Here is a 22,150-nt window from a genome sequence, read left to right on the forward strand (position 1 = left end):
ATGTCATTGGCATCACGTTAAGAGCCAGGTTTGCTGAGGTGTAATTTGCAATAATATGCACCCATTGTAAGCATATGGTTCTCAAAGCTCTGACAAAATGTATACACCATTGTAGACACCACCACAATCAAAACAGGACGTTAGTGTCACCCTCTGAAATATCCATCTTGGAGGTAATCATGCTGATATCTGCCAACTTTAGTGCTTTTCCCTATATTTTGGACAGTGCCATTGTACCCAATGGACTCATGGCATTTTTTTCAACATGTATTTTTTATTTCTCCATGTTTTTGCGTATAGTTATTTTTTAATGAAATAAATACATTTTTTTTGTCGCGTCATTGTCTGAAGATCATTTTGAAGGTTGTCTCCAGTCTTTGACCCTTGTCAACTAAGCTTTAGCTAAGAGCACTACCGAATAAGTCATTTTTGTCCTAACTATCTCTATGATTTCTGTCAGAACACTTGGAGTGGATTTACTGGGTTCAAGGGTAAAAATATGGGCATAAAGATACATAGTTATTTCTACATAAATCAATGGTTATCTTTCCTCCGTGTTCAAAGAGTTCATTCAAAAATATACATTCAAGAATTCAATCCATGTTGACTCAGAAGCCTGGGCCTTACTGTTTTCTATTAGTGCTCTCTGTGTAATTTTAGATTATTTAATTCCTATTCCCTTACTGTTGAGTTCAAAGTAAACAATAAATTAGGCCATGTATTCACCACCAGTAGCTTAACTGGGACACTGGAGTCAGACAAAGAGAGACCCAGAAAAAAAATTACATATGAAGGAAAACAGGGGTGCAGCTGAATCTGTGGCCCAAGTGTTCTGCTAACACAGTCTCTACAGTGTTAAACTAAATGTACCTCCCCTTTGCAGACAGAGGGGAAAGCCAGAGTCTCTATTAGAGGCAAGGTATCTTTAGAAGATTGTTAGAGAAATGTGGGTCCTTTAGTCAAACAGCACAAAGATAGGCCCTGCTGGGAATCTAATGTGGTATGCATGCCCAGATGACATCTCTTTTGGCATGCACATGTGTGTCTGATATGAATAAGTGTGTATGCATGTTTAAATGTGGAGGGGCATGTGTGTGCATGTGCATTTAGAGGCCAAAGGTCAAATTTGGGCATCTTCCTCAAGCCACTTACTCAATGAGACAAGGTCCACTGGTTCTGCCAACTTATCCAAAGATCCCCTGCCCTGCCTTCTGAGCTGTGGGATTACAAGCTAGCTGCCATGCTCAACAACCTGGATTTTAAGTGGGTGCTGAGGATCCAACTCTGGTCCTCAAACTTTATCCATTGAGCCATCTCTCCAGCCCGAGGTGCTCTATCACATAAATCACCCCATGCTTCCCCAAGGGAAGGATGAGGGGGAGGAGGAGAGCAAAATCTACTTTATGAAAACGGGAATGCCTAAAACAGTGAACAGCAGGCATTGTTATGAGGCCAAAAATTAACTACAAAGGATCTACTGTTATGTCAGACAAAGTCAAGCAGATTTTGCATGAACTGGGGCAAGAAATATGCATAGATGGTTACAATGTGGAATTACAAGGTTTTTTTTTTTTGTTTTGTTTTTTGTTTTTTTAAGGAGATGTTTCCTAAACATTTCTTTTTTTTTCATTTTTCTTTATTAAGAAATTTTCTAATCACAGGTTCTTAATGATGATACATAAGATGGAGCCCAGAGGAAGGACTGTTTTAATGTCCTTGGGGGAAAGAGAGGTAACTCTCAGGCCACATCTTTAACAGTACAGAATGATTGCAGGTTTGACACACAGAAGGCTATGCAGTATTCTAGAATGGGAAATCTGTAGACAAAGGCTTGTACATGCAAGAAAGGGAATATTAAATAGAATATTTGAAGCTGTATAAGGGCATGATATAACTGGGATGTAGACTTTTGGGGAAAGGTAATAGAAATTGAAAGATGATGTGATATATTACAGTTCATTTATGAGAAGCTTCTAGAAGTTTTCTATTTATTCTCTCTTCTTTAAGCCCAATGTCAAATTTTTAGAGGAAAATACACCCATATCCTAATGCCTCCTGAGATAAATGTTCTCTGAAATGAAGGGCACCAAAACATTCACTAATGTGGTGATATTATGTTCTCCAAATATTGTGCACCCTAATAAATGTATCTGGGCTCAGAGGACAGAACAGCCACTAGATACAGAGGCCAGAAAATGGTGGCACACACGCCTTTAAACCTCGCATTCCAGAGGCAGAAATCCATCTGGATCTCTGTGAGTTTAAAGCCACAATGGAAACAGCCAGGCATGGTAACAAGAGCCTTTAATACCAGGAAGTGATGGCAGAAAGCAGAAAGGTATATAAGGCGTGAGGACCAGGAACTAGAGCTGGTTAAGCTTGTAAGCTTTTAGCAGCAGTTTAGCTGAGATTGATTTGGACAAGGACACAGAAGCTTCCAGTCTGAGGAAACAGGATTAGCTGAGAAATTGGCGAGGTGAGGAAACTGTGCCTTGTTCTGCTACTCTGATCTTTTAGCGTTCACCCCAATACCTGGCTCTGGGTTTGCTTCATTAATAAGACCTGTTAAGATTTGTGCTACAAGTATTCAAATATCTTTTCCCTAATTTCTATTTGGCTTCAAATTCTCTCAATGGGCCAATCAATATGGATGCCTGAGCCCTGGCTATGTGAATCAACTCTGAGGTATCTATCCCCTTTGTCCTACTCATGTTCAATACGGGAAAGGTACCAGCTTACAAACATCAATTGACTCCTGTGTCATGTTTCAGATCTCCCAACAAACATCATCAAATCACCTTGGTTAGCCAGGAACTATTCATTTTTAAGTGCATAGTCATTGAGTGAATGTTTTTCTCATCAGTTGCTAGCGAGGTAACTCTCTTTTAGGTCTGTCTAAATGGCATGGAACCCTAAGTCAGATTACTAATGCATTTTCATGAACACTGCTCTGCCCTGGGTGTAGTTTGAACCTCCAGCACCTATATGTTGGGAACCTAGTCTTCAGTGTATCAGTGTTGGGCAGTGGCGTCATTATCAAAAAGATTCTAGGCGAGTGAAGGAGTGCCCTTGACAGGGGTTACTGTGATGTTCTTTCCTTCTAATTGAAACACTCCCTCCTGGAGGGTGGCTCTTAGGAGTCAGGAACTACAGGAAACTCATACTTTTCTGGGAGATCCATAGGCCCTTTTCCAAGGTTACACAAGCGATAACCAATTTCTCAGGGAGATTCTTCAACTGTCCAAGCATCCTCCAAGGTGCTCAGAGAGCTCTAGGGATGGACACAGCTTTCCCATGTGAACGCCCATGCTGGGTGGGCAGTTGTGTGATACCCCTGTTTCTGAATTGTTCATGCACCTGTAAGGAAACCTAAGAAACTCATTGTCTCACAAAGCTAGACTTGAGTGGAGTGGTCTCCTTGATCTGTTGTTAGTCTCCTATCTAAGGGAGAAAGGCAGAGAAATGTGTTTATGTCTCCCCAGGAAATTTCATACAAGGACTAAGGTATTTCTCCTGCCAACTCTGGTTAGTTCTCATCTGAGTAGGGCAGGATAAAACCACCCTGGGCATGACTCCACTATTTCTCTTTCTGGCTTAACACTTGCAGTGAGAATATGTTCATTCATATATGCTTTAGCCATGGACATCATCCACATTGCGACACAGTTAGGAAAACTCTTCACTAGAGCTAGTCAACTGTTGTGGATATCACTCTATATAAATAAAATGCTGTTTGGCCAGTGGCCAGGCAGGAAGCACAGGAAGGACAAGAGAGAAGAGAATTCTGGGAGGTGGAAGGCTGGGGCAGAGAGAGACTGCCAGCCGCCACCATGACAAGCAACATGTAAAGACACCAGTAAGCCACAAGCCACGTGGCAAAGTATAGATTAATAGAAATGGGTTAATTTAAGATAAAAGAAGTAGATAACAAAAAGCCTGCCATGGCCATACAGTTTATAAGTAATATAAGTCTCTGTGTGCTTACTTGGTTGGGTCTGAGCGACTGTGGGACTGGCAGGTGAGAGAGATTTGTCCTGACTGTGGACCAGGCAGGAAAACTCTTAACTACTAATTCTCATCTGAGTAGGGCAGGATAAAACCACCCTGGGCATGACTCCACTATTTCTCTTTCTGGCTTAACACTTGCAGTGAGAATATGTTCATACATATATGCTTTAGCCATGGACATCATCCACATTGCGACACAGTTAGGACAACTCTTCACTAGAGCTAGTCAACATCAGTGCAACACCAATGAACCACCCCCTAAACTGTTACCTAACACAACCTCTTTTTTCTTTTGTAGCTTTCTTTTTGTAACTTTTGTTACAGCCCTCAGACTGACCATACAAATACCGTGGGAAGGAACAGAGAACAGTGTTATTTGCTATGCAAGTGAAATTTGAGACTAGAAGAAGGAGAATGGGCACAAGTTAAAACAAAAATCATCTCAGACACCTCTGCCTCTGTGAAGAAGTCCAGTTCTGGTGGCAGTGATGCTGAATGTGTAAGGAAGAGGTCAAGAGGAACTCTCATATACAGAAGCATGCTCCTGGACCCAGAGAACAATTCTCACAAATTAGCCAGGGAAGAACTAGTACCTCCTCCTTATGGGTGTAGACACGTAGGTCAAGAGAGGCCCAATCATTTGTTCAAGAGTCTAGGCAAAGTTGGAATAAGACTCTAACCCCAGGTCTGCCTAACTCCCAAAGGCACAGAGTGTACATGTGTGCATGCAAGTGTGTCTGTTGGAATATGAATGTATGTTCTTCCAGAGGCCAGAGAGGCTGTCAGATTCTGTGGAGCTAGAGTTACAGGAAGTTATAAGGAGCCCAGAGCAGGTTTGGGAATTGAACTTGGGTCCTCTGGAAAAGCAGGACACACTCTTAAACCCTGAGCTGTCTCTCCAGCCCTGCATGCACACTTTTAATTACCATGTAAGCCTGCCTTTCTAGGAAGAACGACAGGGGGAGAAGTTGATGAACACTGAAGGGAAGCAGCAGAAAAAGAAAATAATAATAGCACAATAAAGGCCTGAAAGATAAATAAAAAATTAAAAATGGGACTTCATTGTTTAGAAAATATTTTTTATTTTGATATGGCCATGACTTAGGTTGTAAACAATATCAGAAAAACACCAAAAGCTAGTTCACAGGGAAAACAAGCCCACACTCAGGAGCCATCAATCAATCTCACCTTCCCCATCCATTGGCATCTTAAACCATCTCTCTGTTAACCCAGACTCCCAGAAATCCCTGAGCCATTCATCATTTCAGTTCTTTTCATTTAGAATTTTCAGTTCCCTTCACTATGCTTTCCAGGGTCAACTAAGGCTGAGATACCATCTTTTAAAAATATGATGTGGCACCAGAAAATGATTATGGTATGGTACTGACTCCCTGCTTACTGCCTGATACAGACCAGGCATGATCCCTGTGGAATGGACTCATTCAGGAACTCCTTTGTATTTCTAAAGGAAACCATACTTATTACAAGCTCTGTGCTTACAATGTGCACATATTCGATGATTGAGACAGCTAGTGATCTCAGAATGAAGTGAGCAAAGGGCAGGCTTAGGAGATTCTCCTCAGTGAACGGGTTATTCCACCTAATGCTGTGGTTTAACAGGCAAATTTGCTCATTAAAAAAAAAAAACCTGTAATACATAATATAATGCCCATGTGTCACAAAGGATATGCCCAAAGGATGAAGCTGTGGATTAGCTTTTTTAGTAGCAATGCTTTTAAGTTGCATTAACTTAGATAGCTCCATATCGAGCTGGTGACTGGATAGATATTATTTCTCCAGAATGGACTTCTATTTTGTAGGTGAGCTGACTTACTGAAAGGCGGTATGTGCTTGAAAACTACAGAGATACCACACAAGTTATGATAGTGGCTGTTGGACTGTTAGATTAAGGGAAACTGGTATCCAACAAAGGGGAGGCAGAGGCTTAACTTCCATGTGGGTGATTTGTTTTGTTTAGATTTCATCATTTAAGAGTTCTGTGGCTTTGGGCAAGCTGGATACCTTCTCTGGGATGTAGGTGAAGGGGGGCAATAACTTTTACTTCAAAGTGTTTTTGAAGATGGAGGTCAAATACAATCAATCTTTCAGTGGAATGTCTCATGTAGGACAGAGGGTCATGCAGAAACTGCTGGGAATGATGGTGGCGGTAATCAGTACGGCAGCGCTGCAGCCAACACGTGTTGCTGCTAGTGGTGATGGAGAAGGAGCAGTTGGGGGAGGAGATAGAAGTAGTGGGGGAAAGGAGAAGCTCCCAACTTCCCTATTTCCCATGAGTCCAAGTACCCAAGACTTCAACATTTTCCACTGGACGCTGGGAATAAACTAACTTTAAAAGTATTTTATTTGTGTTGGGACTGCAATGTTGTCAGACATGCATTTTTTGACAGAGCACAACAAGGCCTCTCTTATTTCTACACATTGAGATTTTGTATTTTCTCACTGATCTTTGCTGTAATCTTGCTTCTAAGAGTCAATGCAGAAAGCATGCTAGGAATATTAAAGAGACTGTCAACTTTCTGGTGTCAAGGAGAGTGTCTGCTATAATTGTTTTCATACACGATGAAAGGCACATGGTGCTTATTAATGTAATGGTGATTTTAAGCACATCACTTTAAAAGCACATGAAGACAACATATCCATAATTAGCCCGAATGATCATTCTTAGCTTTGCTTCAAGGAATAAAGCCCGCCTTAAGAAGGGGGGGATTTTCTTCCAAGGACACAGACAACTGGTATTTAAACCAGGCATGCATAGTCTATGGGGGATAAGCCCGGATAATTCATTGACAGGAAAATTACCACTTAATTATCATGCCAAACAAATGACATTTTAGAGATAACCCAGATGCTAACCTTTGGCCTCAGCAAACCAAATGTTTATCCTTTTGGTAGGTACACAGGCACATGGCACATCCTTAATGCAAGTTAGAAATCATGAGGAAACATACCTTCATAACCCCAAGGCTGCACAGCTTGGCTTTGGCTCCAAATTGCCACTTACACTGTGTGTCGGCATCATAAATCTGTCCTGGGAGTTTGTCCGGATATTTATACTGTCCTGTTTGCTTGGGCTCATCCACCAGACAGCCAGCCTGTGGTGTACTGTATTGATAACACATCCTTATTAACAGCCCTGCTCATCTGTGACCTTTCCATTTAAAACTACCTCTGCGAGTGCAGTCATGCAAAGAAACATAGAATGTGCTTAGAGAAACAGGCATGTGTTTAGAGTTAAAAAGTACATTTTATTGCAAAGACAGAGTCCTGTCTAAAAGGCTGGAATGCATACAGTCATAAAGGGTTTTATAGGGAGCTGGAAGTTCTGGCCATCTAACCAATGTGCATTAGGATTGGGTAGGAGACAGGAAGTGTAAATATAAGTAAAGCCTCATTCAACAGCGTTGGACATTTTTACTGAGAGCCTACTGTGGGGCAGGCATTAGTTTAAGACACTAAAGCACAAAATGGCTCATGTACAGAGGATATCTGTCCTCATGGGGTTTAAATGATATCATGCTTCTTAAAGATAGGGCAAAGAAGAAATCAAGATGTACTTTGTTTCAAATAAACTTTATAAACAAAATTATATGCAAAGAATCGTGAGGTTCTAGGTGTACTGTTTCAGGCTTAGAACCCTAGCACTTAGGAAGTAGAAGCAAGAGCCTTAGGAGTTCACAGTCATCTTTTACTACATGAGATGTTCAAGGCCAGCCTAGGCACACACAGGAGGCCTTATGTAAAAATAAAAACACCCCATAAAATAAACTTTAGAATCAGGGGCATAAGGCATAAAAGCTTCCCTGAGGGATGCCTGAATGAGATGTGTTAAGAACATGGTATGGGTATTTAAAAAATAATCACCTTACCCCCATTTACTTATGTAATCAAATTGTGCTATCATTGAGAGGTTAATTAGTATGTGATATTAAATGCAACTTTGGAGTCAGACATGGAGGTACTATCAACCATGTATCCACAATGACTTTATATAATTCTCATAAACCTCTTTAATGGTGAAGACTCCCATAGGGATTGTTATTTGGCTCAAATAAGAAGATGTAATGTACTTACCACAGCAGAGAAGGTAATGCCAATTGCTGCTACAGCTATCATTACCACCCAAAGCCCTGAACTAGAGCAACTTCATAATGGAAATTCAATACACATGGAGTTCTCAATTTATAGTATTTATTGATTACTTCCATACAAGAAGTAGAAAAGGCAATGTCAATCCCTAAACAATGAATCTAAAATTAATATAAAGATATATGGGGGCATGGCTTATGATAAATTAGCAAACATCTATCAAGTTTTGACTATGCTTTAGGCATCAGACATGCTCACATTTAATCTTCCTTATTGACGTATCTTGATAATCCTGGGAATATTTCCAACTAATATGATGTAGCATAGGTATGAACATATCGGGAACATCAATTTTAATGAAACTTCACTAATATCTGGTCAAAGGGAGCAATCAGAACCCAAGTATCCATGTGAGTAACATGGACTAAAAAGATATAGATACATGCATGCCATTAAGCATTGAGTTCTTTTTTAAAGACTTACTATTATTTTTCACTTAAGTGTATGTGTCTCTGTGTGTAGGTACTTGCACAGGTCAGAAAAAGATGACAGGTCCCTAGAGTTGGAGCAACAGGTATTTGTGAGCCATCCAACATGGGTGCCGAGAACCAAACTCAGGTCCTCAGCAAGAGTAGCAGTCATTTTTAACTGCTGAGCCATGTCTCCAACCCTGGGTTTATTTTTAAAATACAAATCAAATACTGGGCTCTCCTAATCCTACAAACCGATGGATTAGATTAAAATAATTAGTCATAGTAAAGAGGCTATACATCCAGGAGTCTTAGAATTTAAAAAAAAGAGGTAAGTTGTGAATTTTAGATCTCGGGGTCAGAATGGATCTAAGTGTGAATTTTACGCCACAACTTTGCAGCTGTTGTACTTTAAACAACACAGCTACCTCTCAGAGACTCAATTTCAATTCTAGACTGGAGACAGAAATAGGATTGCTGAGACAGGAGATATGTGTATATATATTTTTAATACATTTAAATTTATTTGTGTGTGCCTATATGTATGCATGTGCATTCATGCAAGTACTTGGAGGTTAAAAGGTGAGTGTGCAGGTCTGAGGACAGCTTGCAGAGTTGGTGTTCTCTTGGGGGTCCCCAGGCCAGAATTCAAGTAGTCATGCTTGATAGCAGGTGCCTTTACCTACTGGGATATCTTACCAGCCCAGGAAAGCAACATGTGGGATCTAGCACAATAATAGGTCTTCAATAGATTTTCAACAACCATATCATTATCAATGTGATCATAATAGGAGTTTTTAGTCTTTCTCTTCATTGAGATACTGAAAGACATGCCCATGAAATATTTGATGTTTGGTTCATTTGATTTTGTGGTACTAGAGGTTAAACCTGGTGCTTCATGTATGCTAGGCAAGTGCTCTACTGATGAGTGGTATCTGTAGACTTCCTTTTTACTTTTTATTTTTCAGGCTGGCCCTGAACTTACTCTGTAGTCCAGATAGACCATTACCTTTCAATCATTTTATCTCAGCCTTCCAAATAGTCATAATATCTAGTCCATCCCACTAGGTCTGGCTTGGACATTTGTTTTCACACCTACTGAGCACTGCTATGGGAGCTGGGCACAACCCCTGGGATTTTATCCATTTACCTGAGGAATTTCTTGAGATACTGTCGGCTGCAGGAAGACCATGAAAACACCCCATTGTTTCCAGTCAGTGTAGGTGACATGATGTTGCCTTCTGCCTTCCTGCAAGGGTTGCCTTCACCATCGTGAACCATACCAAAACTGAAACAGAAAGGAAAACCGCCTTCTGAGAACCCATATTCCAGGGTACCACTAGAAAAAATGTAAAAAATGCACAGAGACTCAGCAGAGCCAGGTGGGAGACAAGAGTCAGTGACAAGAATGAGTTACTATAAACTACTGCGAATTTTCTGCAGAAAAACTTGAAGAATACTGAAGACATTGTTGTTAGTCACAAAATCAAAGAATGGTGTATGTGCTCTATATAAAAAGGCTAGGAAATCTTGGTCAAGATTTCTTCGGTTATGTCAGTAAGGTGGCTCAGCAGCTAAAAACACTTGGGGCCAAACTTGTCTGCTTGAGTTCAATCCCTAGAATGTATGTGATGGACTGACTGCTAGAAAACACACACACACACACATACACACACACACACACACACACACACACACACACACACACACACGGAATAATAAACAAACAAACAAACAAACAAATAAATGTTTAAAAGATTTCTTAACTAGCCTAAATCTTAGATAGCCAACTTTTATATTTTTGGTTGTGAGCCAAGCCTTTAACGGCTGAGCCATCTCTCCAGCCCAGATAGCCAACTTTTAAAAATTCAAAATAGCTGGTTTCTTTTCCTGTCACTAATCCTGGGGCTCTGGCACAGAAGTTGAGAATAAGGAGGAGGTAGGTGCAGACTGAAGGTAATTATAAGCCCTACATTGATATTTATTTATAAAGTTAACACCATATAAATCTTCCTTCCAGTGGATGACCAGCTAATTAGCTAAACTCATTAATTCAGTTGATAATTGAATACCCTCATAAAAATAAAGGTCTTCACAAGGGAACGATGAAAACTCTGTTTAGAACACATGGAAGGAAAACACGACTTCACAATTTCTGGATACCATTCTTTCTATGACATTAGAACAATTCCTTTGCAGAAAGAAGATAAGCAGTGAGGATCTCTTTTAAATGCATTATGTGTTGGGATGGAAAGATAGCTAAGTGCTTAGGAATGCTTGCTCTTACAGAGGACTCAAGTGTGTTTCTCAACACTCTTGTCATGAGGTGGCTCACAACTGCCTGTAACTTTCTTGCCCTCTTTTGAATTCCCTAAAGATCATGTATACTCTTCCTAGATGATTTGCCATCTTTTTGCATGCAACTCAAACACACCATCTCATGTGGTCTTAGAAAGAGGTACAATACGCTTCTGTGATCATCTTTGGAAAAGATTCAGGAAACAAAGCACATTTTTGTGACTTTTCTTACAGAAGAGGCAAAGCAGAAAGAGATATTTTACAAATTTATCATGAATTTAAATTGTTCTTAATCTGATTATTTAAAGAAATAAAATCTGCCTCTTCAGAATACATTTGTATAAACAGGTATGGTTTCTATGGGGAGGTATCATGTTATCTAACTATCTTTTGAAGGCAGGCTCTAACAAATGAGGCTGTTATGTCCATAGATAGGGTGTTGCTGGGAGTTGTGCCTACAATCTAGCCATTTCTTTTCTATCATTCTTTCCAGCTTATCAAGCAAGTGGAGGGTGGCTGTATACCGGATAGTTATCAGTGAACATGTTGGAATTTACAGGTGACTGCTAACAGATGCAAAATTATTAATCTTAAGATGCTTGGCAAAAGCACTTTTGTATTCTCAGCTTTGCCAAATTCAACTCTTTATGCCTAAGCAGGGAGCTGAGGGGGTTTATTTGAGAGACATTCTTTCTAAATACACTAAAGCCTATGCATAAAAAGCAGGAGTTCCAGAAGAGCCAGTGAGGTACAGAGAGATTAAAGCCATTGTTCAAGGAAGGAAAGCTGCTTAATTAGAGCTTCCTTAGAAAAAAATTTTTGAGCAAAAGAAAACCCAATTTTCACATTTTCAAAAGTACTTTTATTTAGTAGCCTTTTGGAAGATTTTTTTCCCCTGCACATTTCAAAAGTCCTCCTCAAATCTCAGCAAACATCAGCAGCTCCATGTTAAAAGGACCACATACCAAGGTCTGATCTTGAGAATGTATTTCACATCTCTTCATTGTGTGTGTTCATATGGGCACACACATTTGTATGCACATACATGTGAAACCTAGAAGTTCATCTCTGTTATGGCTCCTCAGGTGCTATTTACCTTTGGTTTTTGAGGTGGAGTCTCTCAATGGCCTACAACTCAAGAACTGGCCTCAGCTGGGCAGCCACTGAGCCTCAGTGATCTTGCTTCTGCCTCCCTCGGCCCTGGTATTACCAGCATGCACTCCCACACCCAGGGGATTGAACTCAGATCTTCAAGCTTGCACAGCAAAAGCCTTACTAAGCTATCTCACCAATCCCAACATTCATTCTTCTCTTACCTTACACCTCTCTCCCACCCTATCTAAAGACTATGACTTGTTTTCCTAAACCAAAATGTCAGATTTTAGTTTCAGATAACTTTTACTCATAAGCAAGAATGATTAAAGTTTTCATAGCCTGTAGTTTGAAATCTGAGTTCAATATATCACTGTCCTAGGCAGGTGGATTTACATGTTATCACAATTAGTTTGTTTTGTATAGAGAATGAGCTGTTCTGGATGTTGGGTAGCATAGACCTGTAATCCCACTACTTGGGAGGCTAAGGCAGGAAGGTCACAAGCTCAAGGCCAGCCAGGGAAATGTACTGAGAGATTGTTGCCACATAATGAAAGTTAAAAATGAGGGGAAGGATATGATTCAGTGGCAGTGAATGTGCTCACTACACAAGGGAAAAAGTAGAATGAGCTTAAAGTGTGTTAACCAAAGCAAAACTCAAACAAAAATCAAAATCAACACCCAGAAGTCAAGAGAACCAGGGAAGTAATGGACACTCCATGTGCAAACCTGAATCCTTGAAAGATGTAATATATGCTGGTGGTGTACACCTTTAATCCCACCACTTGGGAGGCAGAGCCAGGTGGATCTCTGTGAATTTGAGGCCAGCCTGGGCTACCAAGTGAGTTCCAGGCACAAAGCTACACAGAGAAACTGTGTCTTGAAAAAAAGAAAAAAAAAAGATGTAATATATGACATGAAAAGACAGACATCAATGACTGGTGCTTACCGAACTGGTGTGCGTGCGTGAGTGTGTGTGTGTGTGTGTGTGTGTGTGTGTGTGTGTGTGTGTGTGTGTATGCACATATGAAAGAACCTCCAGTATCATTGTTTTGAGGCACTATTCACATTTTTAAAAATTTGTTTTATTTTTTGCTTTGAGGCAATGTTCTTGAATTTGCTAAGGAGCTTAGGATGTCTAGTCAGTGATTGCCAAGGAAATGCTGGTTAGGATCAAGGTCAGGGTTAGGAAACTGTTTCCATATTGCTGGGTGTGGTAGTTTGAATGAGAAAGGCCCCCATGGGCTCATACATTTGAATGTTCAATGCCCAGTGTGTGGAACTATTTGGGAAGGATTAAGAGGTGTGGCCTTTTGGAGGAGGTTTGTCACTAGGCTTTGAGGTTTCAAAACCCGGTCTTGTTCTCTTTCTGACTTTAGCTTGCTTATCAGAATCTGAGCTGTCAGCTACTGCTCCTGGGCCATATTTGCCTGCTGCCATGCTCCCCACCATAGTGATCATGGACTAAGCCTCTGAAACTGTGAGCCAGCCCCCAACTAAATACTTTCCTTTATACGTTGCCTTGGCTCTAGCATCTTCACGGCAACACAACAGTGAAACACTTGGATTACAAGCATGCACCATCGTACTTGGCTTTTAATTTGTGTGCATTATTTGGATCAAGCACAGGTCCTTTTGCTTTTGTGGCAAAAAAATTAGCAACTGAGCCATCTCCCCATCCCCAAGCCATTATGGAGTCCACAATTTGAAGCTTTATACAAAATGAATTCTATGTGTTTGATTAGATCAATAATAATCATTAGAGGAAGTGTGGTAGTTTGCATGCATTTGGCCCCCATAATCCAATAGGGAGTGGCTCTATAAAGAGGTGTGGCTTTGCTGGAGTGGGTGTGGCCTTGTTAGAGGAAGTGTGTCACTGTGAGGGTGGGTTTTGAGGTTTCTTATGCTCAGGATATCACCCGGTGAGACAATTGACTTCTGATTGCCTTTGAGTGAAGATGTAAGCACTCAGCTCCAGCCCTACATCTGCCTGCATGCCACCATGCTCCCTGCCATGATGGACTGAACCTCTGAACTGTAAGCAAGACACCACAATGAAATGTTTCCTTTATAAAAGTTGCTGTGGTCATGGTATCTCTACACAGCAATAGAAACCTAACTAAGACAGAAGATCAAAGAATTACTTAGCCAGTTTCCATGGAAAGTAGTGAATTGAGAAGCCACTCACTTGTGCCCTGACTCATGAGCAATGGTGAAGGCAAGGCCAAGTCCTGTGTCTTCATTGATGGTACAGCTTCGGTACTTACTGCACATTCCACTGATTGGGGCAAATCCTATTAAAAGATCAATTTTAAATATTAACAGTAATTTGGTATATACGTATACAGTTTAATGGATTAACACATTTAAGTTTTTTTGCAGAATATTGAATGTTTTTATTGTCACAGAAATTTATATGACTTGAGTAAGCTTATTATTAGAGTCAGAGAAATTAATATACTGACAGTTATACCAGTGTATAATGTTAACTTAAGAGTGGCCGTACAGTCTAAGTGTGGAATATGCTTTCCAATTCTTTCCTGGTCTTTCTCTGAAGCAAAAATCTTAAGCATGCCCAGGTAACATGTACAGATCAAATTCACTTTTCTCATATTTACAATGTGACAAGTATCCCATTCTTCAAAGTTATCTCCCTGTAAGAATAGTTACACAATAATTCCCATCATTTCTTGGTTCTATGCTGATCAACCTTATAGCAGAAGAATTTCTTCTTCCCAACTTTGAGATCTGACAACCATTAGAACAAGGGTTGGTGGCCATGTAGAGTTAAATACATACTTGTGAATTGACTGCATCTACCTCCATGTCAAGCCATGAGATCATCCAGGAAGTTTAATATGCAGGCACATTATGTGTCATGGGTGACATCATTACTTAACTAATGTGTTACTTATGCCACATGATAGAGGTAAGGGAGCAAGCATGTAGGCTAGGTGATAAGAGCTCACAAAGATGCTAGATAAGGGAAAGGTACTTGGTTATTGTGCAGCTGTCAGTGAAGCTGGCTTGGTCTATAGGTGTCTAGCTGGCTATTTCCAGCCTTGTTCTCAGTCCTACCTATTTACAGCCTGGACATGTAAAGTCTCTGTTTTCTGATATATGGTGTTTTCTCAATACCCTATACTGCACTGTACATGTAATATTTACCTAGGTCTGTGCATAAATTTCAAATTAGGTATATGAGACCCGGGAAGGTGAATCATTTGCTTTAGGCAGCATTGTGAATGTTTAAGCCTGTATAACATGCTTCTTAAAGAGAGTGACCTATGGAGCAGATTGGGGATTGATTCCTGGTGGCGTGTTTGCTGTTTTCAAGCTTTTGTTTATACTCTTGTCTGCGGCTGTCTCCTTAGTATAACTTCATTAGACAGAGCTTCACTCATTGGTTTATGCATGTCTGTGACTGGTTTCCCACTAACACAGCAGATGTCAGTAGTTCCCACTCTGCAGAGCATAGCATATTTACTGCAGGACCGTATAGGGCAAAAGTTGGCAGACTTTGACCCAAATAACCCAATTCATCCAAAGCCAAAGGTTCAGTTCCTGCTATGTGCAACTGAATCAGCTTGGAAATACAGCAAGCATGTAAAAGATACTGTTCTTGTGCTGAATGTCTTGTGTAAAATTGGGAGAACAGAGTCCTTCCAAGTCAAGGAGCTTGTTAAATAAGACACTGATAACCAATGACACAGTGATGCCATTCAACAGTTTTTCTTCAGCTTCCCAGTTACACCGTCATGGTGCTTATAGAATGCCCTAAACTGTGTTTAATCAAATGACCTCTCTTACTTCATTTGTCATCATTTGGGGTAATAAAGAAAAATCACCAATTGATTAATATACAGACTCTCCATACCACAATGAATTCAATAAATCAGAACACATTCACCATGGTACAAGGAAGCAGTACACAATTTAAAGGCTTAAATATATCCAGGTGCCACATGATGACCTCAGGCAACAGTTGTATGTTGATGTAACAGTGGTCTCATGGGAAAATAATATCTAGTAATGTCACAGCCATCTCGGCATACCATACCTAGTGTGTCACATGGTTCATTCTTCCAGGAACAAATGTCAAATCCCGTGAGGAGGATGGCGTGGTCATGCCTCTTGCCATTCTTTCCCACAAGCGCAGATTGCCACTGGCAGAAGCTATTTAGAGACTGGTCTGCATGGTGGTTGATTAGCAACCCTCCCTATGGGAAAGGTGCAGAGATTAGAGAGTGACGATTTTGCCAGAGTGAAGAAGGTTGAATCATCGTGGCTGTGACAGCAAATGCAGCAGTGGCATGTTTCTAGGGGAAATTATCCATAGAGGAAAGCCACTGATCCAAGAGCTACCAAAAGAAATCTAGGTTAGGTTAATATAAATTTTAAAGTAAACTTGAATTTTCAGTATGCACTTTCTACCTAACTACATTTTTAGAATCAAAAGCATTTTTGATCTTGATAAATTTATTTATGCAGAAGTTCAATAATTTCTTCCATAAAGCATAACAAAGATAGCATCCATAGTTTACTTCTCTATGAAGTTTGGTACTTAAGAGGTTACAGCTAATCAATAACACAATGTGAGTTTACTAAATGGAGAACCATTTACTAGAGATTAGGCCTGGAGAGATGGCTCAGATGTTAGCTCTGGCTGCTTTTCCAGAGGACCCGTGTTCAATTCCTATCATGACATGACTCACAACTATCTATAACTTCAATTCTGCAGGATCCAACACACTTTCCTGGCCTCTGTGGGTACCAGTACATCCATGCCATGATGCAGATATGTACATACAAACAAAACATCCACACATTAAATAAAAAAGAAGAAAGACAGAAACTATTCTTAAAAATAATGATTTATCAAAATGTTTTTTTAGGCTAAACCAATGACTTAGGTCAAGTCAAATGTTTAGATGATAATTCTGTCAGTGAATCAGGGTGCTGCTGGCTTCAGTATACTTGAGCAATGTGTAACTAGCACACCAGCCCAAGTATTTCCCAAACAACACACTCCCTATCTTTCTAAAATTCCAGGATAACTTTACACAGCACAAACCTCTGTAACTCTACACACCTGGGTAATTAGATCCATTTTCTTTTCCTTGTCTCTGGCTCCCTTTTTTCACATTCTTTATTGGGGTTAGAGTTGAAGAGGAAAAGCCCCCGGGGCTTTGAAAAATTGTCTGTCTGGTTGGTGAGATCACAGAGAAAAATAGAGCTTACAGATGAAAACCCTGCAGAGCAGAGAGTCCTGTGCAATTGAGCACATTATTATATGTTCTGTTTTTGCAGCTTCCCCAATTCCTCTGTCATGCACCTCACTGTAATCAATTCAAGGCAGCTGAAGGGCCCTTGTTTATTCTTTGTCATTTCTAAATTGGTGGTTGGGAGACCATAGACTTACTACAAGAATTTTATGATGGATTCCTTCTGGTAAATTCTCGAAATATATTTATGTATCCACCTTAGTATTGGTTAGTGTATTTGACCAATGAAGTCCATCTAACCCTAAAATCTATAACCAAGTTCACCTTTATCATAAGGACTACATATTTATACTGAGTATTTACATTTTGTATATTGATAATGTTATATATATTTAATATATAACTGTTGATACATCTATGAATATATCATCTAGATTGGTATATAAAGATTGTTTTGTGGTAACTTAGCTCAGTGATCCTTACTAGAGGGCACTTGCTCTGAGGAGATGGTTAGCAGACTTTCAAATATGAGATTCTTGCAATGGTATACAGTAGGTGTTCAATAAATGCATCCTCCAAAGCAGAACAAATGAATAAATGGAGTTTGCCACTTACAGGTTCTTCCTCCAAAAGAATTAGGCTCACAACCACGATGTTTATGTCACTTCCAATGGTCCCATCTTTGAACAAGCTAGAAACCTGTTGGGACAATTAAAGCCAGACAGCATCTTTTAAAGACACAATCCTGCATGGAAAGAATCAATCAGACAAATTGATAAGGGTGTCGGTTTCAATTTTATCAGATACATACATGGATCTACAAGAGTGATTCTCTTAACATTCAAAATTTTCAATTAAAAAAATGTGGTTAAGTGTGTCCCATTCCACCCACACAAGGGTTCTGGACTATGCTCCTTACCATGTTCATGACTGTGAGAATGTACGTGGTAACATCACCCTTGCCGTGTTTTTCCACCATCTTTGCATCTGCCACCACGAGGGTTTCTACATTGAGACCCTTTTGTGACTTTCCAGCTGATCTTCTGGGCCGCCCTGTGCCCCCATATTCATCAAAGCGTAGATAGGTGTCCTCTGCAGGAGGCTTGGGGGCATCTGCAGTAGACAGAAGAGCATTTGGAAGGAAGATCATCAGAAGATATCTGGGTGATGTAGGCCGAAAGAGCCAAGACAATGGGGAGGTGACAGTGGGCATCTCTGTTGCCACATGCCCTGGGGCTTTGCACCTGAGATTCATTCAACAGATGCTTAGATGGATGAATGGGTGAGTTGATGGACAGGTGGACAGACGGGTAGATCCAGAAATGTTAAAAATGCTCAGAGGTAAGTTAAAGGAAACACGCTACAATTCTAGTTGGCAGACAAGCAAGTCAACAAACGTCAATGACGGAAAGAGAAAAAAAAATCACTTTAGGAATACATTGACTCTGTAATGCCAACAGACAAGGGAGATGGCAGAAACACTATCTTATATCCAACTCTGACAGCTCCGATTTGTGTGAGGAACCCTCACCTGTCTGAGCAGTGATTTGCCATCTGTGGCTACTAAGTTAGTGGAATGTGGCTGGCAAACATGAAGATCAGATATTTTATCAAATAAAAAAAGGTAATATATTTAACTTGGTCCCTGGAAAATACAAACATCTTAGAAACAATGAAGTATCTAAAATCTACCATTTCAACATGGTGAGATCTACACACAGATTAAACATTTCCAATGGAAATTTGTTTATTAGAATTGACACTGAGTCATAAGAGTAAATTAAGTACATTTCCAGAATACAATAAGAAAGAGAAAATTCAATTCTTCCCTAGAAGTTTGCTACATTGTTTATAATTTGAGATGACAATATTTGGTATGTCTGAATTAGATAAGAATGTTACTGAAATTAATTTGTTTTTAAATTTTTATGATTTGGGGGTTTTGTTAACAGATGTAAGAGTGAGTATGTGATGTTTTTGTGTGCTGTGTGTGTGTGTGTGTGTGTGTGTGTGTGTGTGTGCACATGTATGTGGAGGTCAGAGGTTGACAGTGGATGTCTTCCTCCACCAATCTCTATCTTTGAGGCAGGGTCTCTCAGCTGCACCCAGAGCTTGTCAATTCAGCCAGTCTAGTTGCAGTCTGCCCAGTAGATCCTGTTTCCACTTTCCTAATGTGCAAAGATTACAGGGTATTAGTGGGGGAGGGGAACCTGGCATTCACATGGGTGCTGGGGATCTGAACTCTGCCTCTCATGCCTGTGCAGCAAGTGCCTCATTACACTGAGCCATCTCTTCAGCTCTTATTTTTGATTTTTTTTTTTAATGGCAGAATCTCATGTAGCCCAGAGTGGACTTAAATCTTTATATGGCTTTGAACTCCTGCTTCTCTTGCCTTCAGCTTCAGGGTGCTGGAATTACAAGTATACATCACTATGTTTGCCTTGAACTGGTTTTGAACATAGTTGTTAGGAAATGCAAACTTACATTTGGTTCTTATTTACTGGACATTGCTGGTTTAGAAAAGAGCAAAAGAGACTGGAAATACAGCTTGGCTGGTTCAGAGCTTTACTGTCTATAGGTAAGTCCCTGAGCTTGACCCCAGCACTGGGGGAGGGGGAAGCAGAATGGTTTTTGTCAAAAAAAGGGGCTCATTACACAGGTCAAGCTAGCTTTGACCTCATAATTCTCCTGCTTCAGCCTTCCAAGTGCTGGTATTATAGGTATCTACCACTGGCTCATAGGGTATGCCTAAGAGTTCCCCTGCTCTCTGTCAGCTCCCCTTCAGGAGCTGACATTCCTGGGAGGTTTCCTGAGAAGTCTCTGTGTCTCTAGAAGGAATGCTCAGCCAAGGCATTTATCTCTGATTTTTTTCCCTCACTATAGAAAGCTAGGTACTCTCCCTAAGACCACAGAAACTAAGATAACCTTTGGTTAAAACTGGGAGATGCTAAAAAAGCCAAAAAGGACCCGCATCTACATCTTTCCTAGTTGAACCTAGGAGAGCCGCTCCTTCAGCATGAGATTTCACCAGTTCTTCTATAAGGCAGCATCTGAGAACGAACTCAATGCAGCCTCACTGACCTGCCACGTCAGTGAACCCAGCGGCCCCCAGGACTACCCATCGAGGACCTCTTCAGAACAGACAAGGAAAGTCTCCTTACATACATTTCTTGCGTCGTCCACAGAAATGCTGCCTTTGCCGCCTTCGATGGCGGTACTCTGTCTCTTGGCTCTGGGAGGCAGGGGGAGTGTGACTTGGGGAGTGACCAGGATAAATCCGGTGGGAGCCAGGGTAGTCTTGGTACCGCTGGACCCTCTTCTCTGCTGTCCTTTTGTACAGGACGTGAGGATGGTGGCCTGCAGGCGAGCTGTAGTTGTGTTCCTGGGCCAGCAGCTGAGGTAGCGATGAGATGAGGAATTCATTGTCTCGTGTCCTTATCAGACCTGACTAAAAAAGCCAAACACAAGAGCACACTCATGACTCCATGCGTTGTCTTTTTCTGGGTTGATTCTTGGCATCTTTGCATGGACTACTTCCTGTGAAGGGGCACTGTGCAAAATGCTTGATATCTGTTCGCCTTTTAAAAATTACACGTGTGTGTGTGTGTATGTGTGTGATGTGTGTGTGTGTGTGTGTGTGTGTGTGTGTGTGTGTGTGTGTGATGCGTGCATTCCTCTATGTGGAGGTCAGAGGACAATTTATAGTAGGCCATTTTCTCCTTCAGTCACATCATCAGACTTGGTGTCCAGCACCTGTGCCTGCTGAATCATCTTACTGGCCCTGTCTGTCATTTTTATCTGTGTCATCACATGCCGCTGTTATAACTCCAGTTTTACAAAGAGGACAAGAAAGTCTAAGTGGGCTGGCACCCTATTTCCTAAATCAATGATAACCATAGGTATCCCATCAACTGTATTTTTAAAATGTATTTATGGTAGTAGAGGGATCAAACCAGGGCCCTACACATGCTAAATACATCACGAACCCCTAGACCGTCTTGCTAGGCTGCCAATATTTTATGTTTTAATTGATTTATTTGTGTACATGTGTGTACATGTATGTATGTGGATGTATTTGCGTGTGTTTATGTGTGTATGCTCCATGTATGCATCTGAAAGCCAATGAGAAGGAGGATGTTGGACATCCTGCTCTATTACGCTGCCTTATTCATTTGAGATAGGGTCTAGAGCAAGGCTTGCAGCCAGTCAGCCCCATCAATCCTCTTGTCTGCACATCCACAGTGCTGAGATTGCAGGTACATAAAGCCTTATCCAGATTTTTATATGGGTGCTGGGCTTTGAACGTAGGCCTTCATGCTTCTAGAGCAAGCACTCTTACCCACTGAGCCATCTCCCCAGGCCCTAGACTGACAATGTTAATAAGTGTTTTTGAAGGACTGAGCTAAGGGATGTCCTGCTTAAATGGCTTTGGCTGATAGACCCTGATGAAACCTAGATGGGGTGGTGAATAGAGAAACAGTTGATGGCTGGTGTAGTAAGAACAAAGCCTCCCATACTGATGTTGTGAGTGCTACAGTCATGGAAGGACTTGTGAGGATAGCTGAGGAAGGAGAGTGCAATGGCCTCTAAGTGGAGGTCTAGTGACTCCAATGAGTTATATTATCATAAAGAGATGCATTTGTGAAATGAAGAAAAGACACCCACCGATAAGCCCACAGTCACAACGATATCTTCCAAGTTCATGGCATAATCCATGATGTACTGTCGTACCAAACATGTAGCCATGACTTGTTCTTGGCTTGCAGCACAAGGCTCACAGGGTACCCAGGCCTCCTCTGGGAACTGTGGGAACTGAACCAGTAGCTTCAGTTTTGCTCTTGAGCTTGTGAGTAGAGACAAGTCTTTTGTCTCTACTCCCCAGGTTATTTGAATCTGGATTTGTATTTCTTATTAAGACCACCAGATGATTAGAATGCACTACATCCTGCA

General features: G+C 40.8%; 1 protein-coding gene across 2 annotated transcripts in view; it reads right to left on the reverse strand.

Annotated features, from left to right (window-relative positions):
- Adamts18 (ADAM metallopeptidase with thrombospondin type 1 motif 18) overlaps window positions 1-22,150 on the reverse strand; it is a 143,073-nt gene that overhangs the window by 58,431 nt on the left and 62,492 nt on the right. Inside the window, exons 4-10 of one of the 2 annotated variants that reach the window (XM_036189116.1) lie at window positions 20,366-20,648; window positions 18,120-18,313; window positions 17,816-17,899; window positions 16,036-16,195; window positions 14,164-14,269; window positions 9,736-9,873; window positions 6,978-7,131 (exon numbers count right to left, since the gene is read on the reverse strand). In XM_036189116.1, coding sequence (XP_036045009.1) covers window positions 6,978-7,131; window positions 9,736-9,873; window positions 14,164-14,269; window positions 16,036-16,195; window positions 17,816-17,899; window positions 18,120-18,313; window positions 20,366-20,648 — 1,119 coding nt within the window. Of the gene's footprint in view, window positions 1-6,977; window positions 7,132-9,735; window positions 9,874-14,163; window positions 14,270-16,035; window positions 16,196-17,815; window positions 17,900-18,119; window positions 18,314-20,361; window positions 20,649-22,150 lie in introns of both variants that reach the window. The other variant, XM_036189117.1, reaches the window with a different exon arrangement.

This window comes from Onychomys torridus, chromosome 5 (assembly GCF_903995425.1).
Source record: "Onychomys torridus chromosome 5, mOncTor1.1, whole genome shotgun sequence".
Lineage (NCBI taxonomy): Eukaryota > Metazoa > Chordata > Mammalia > Rodentia > Cricetidae > Onychomys > Onychomys torridus.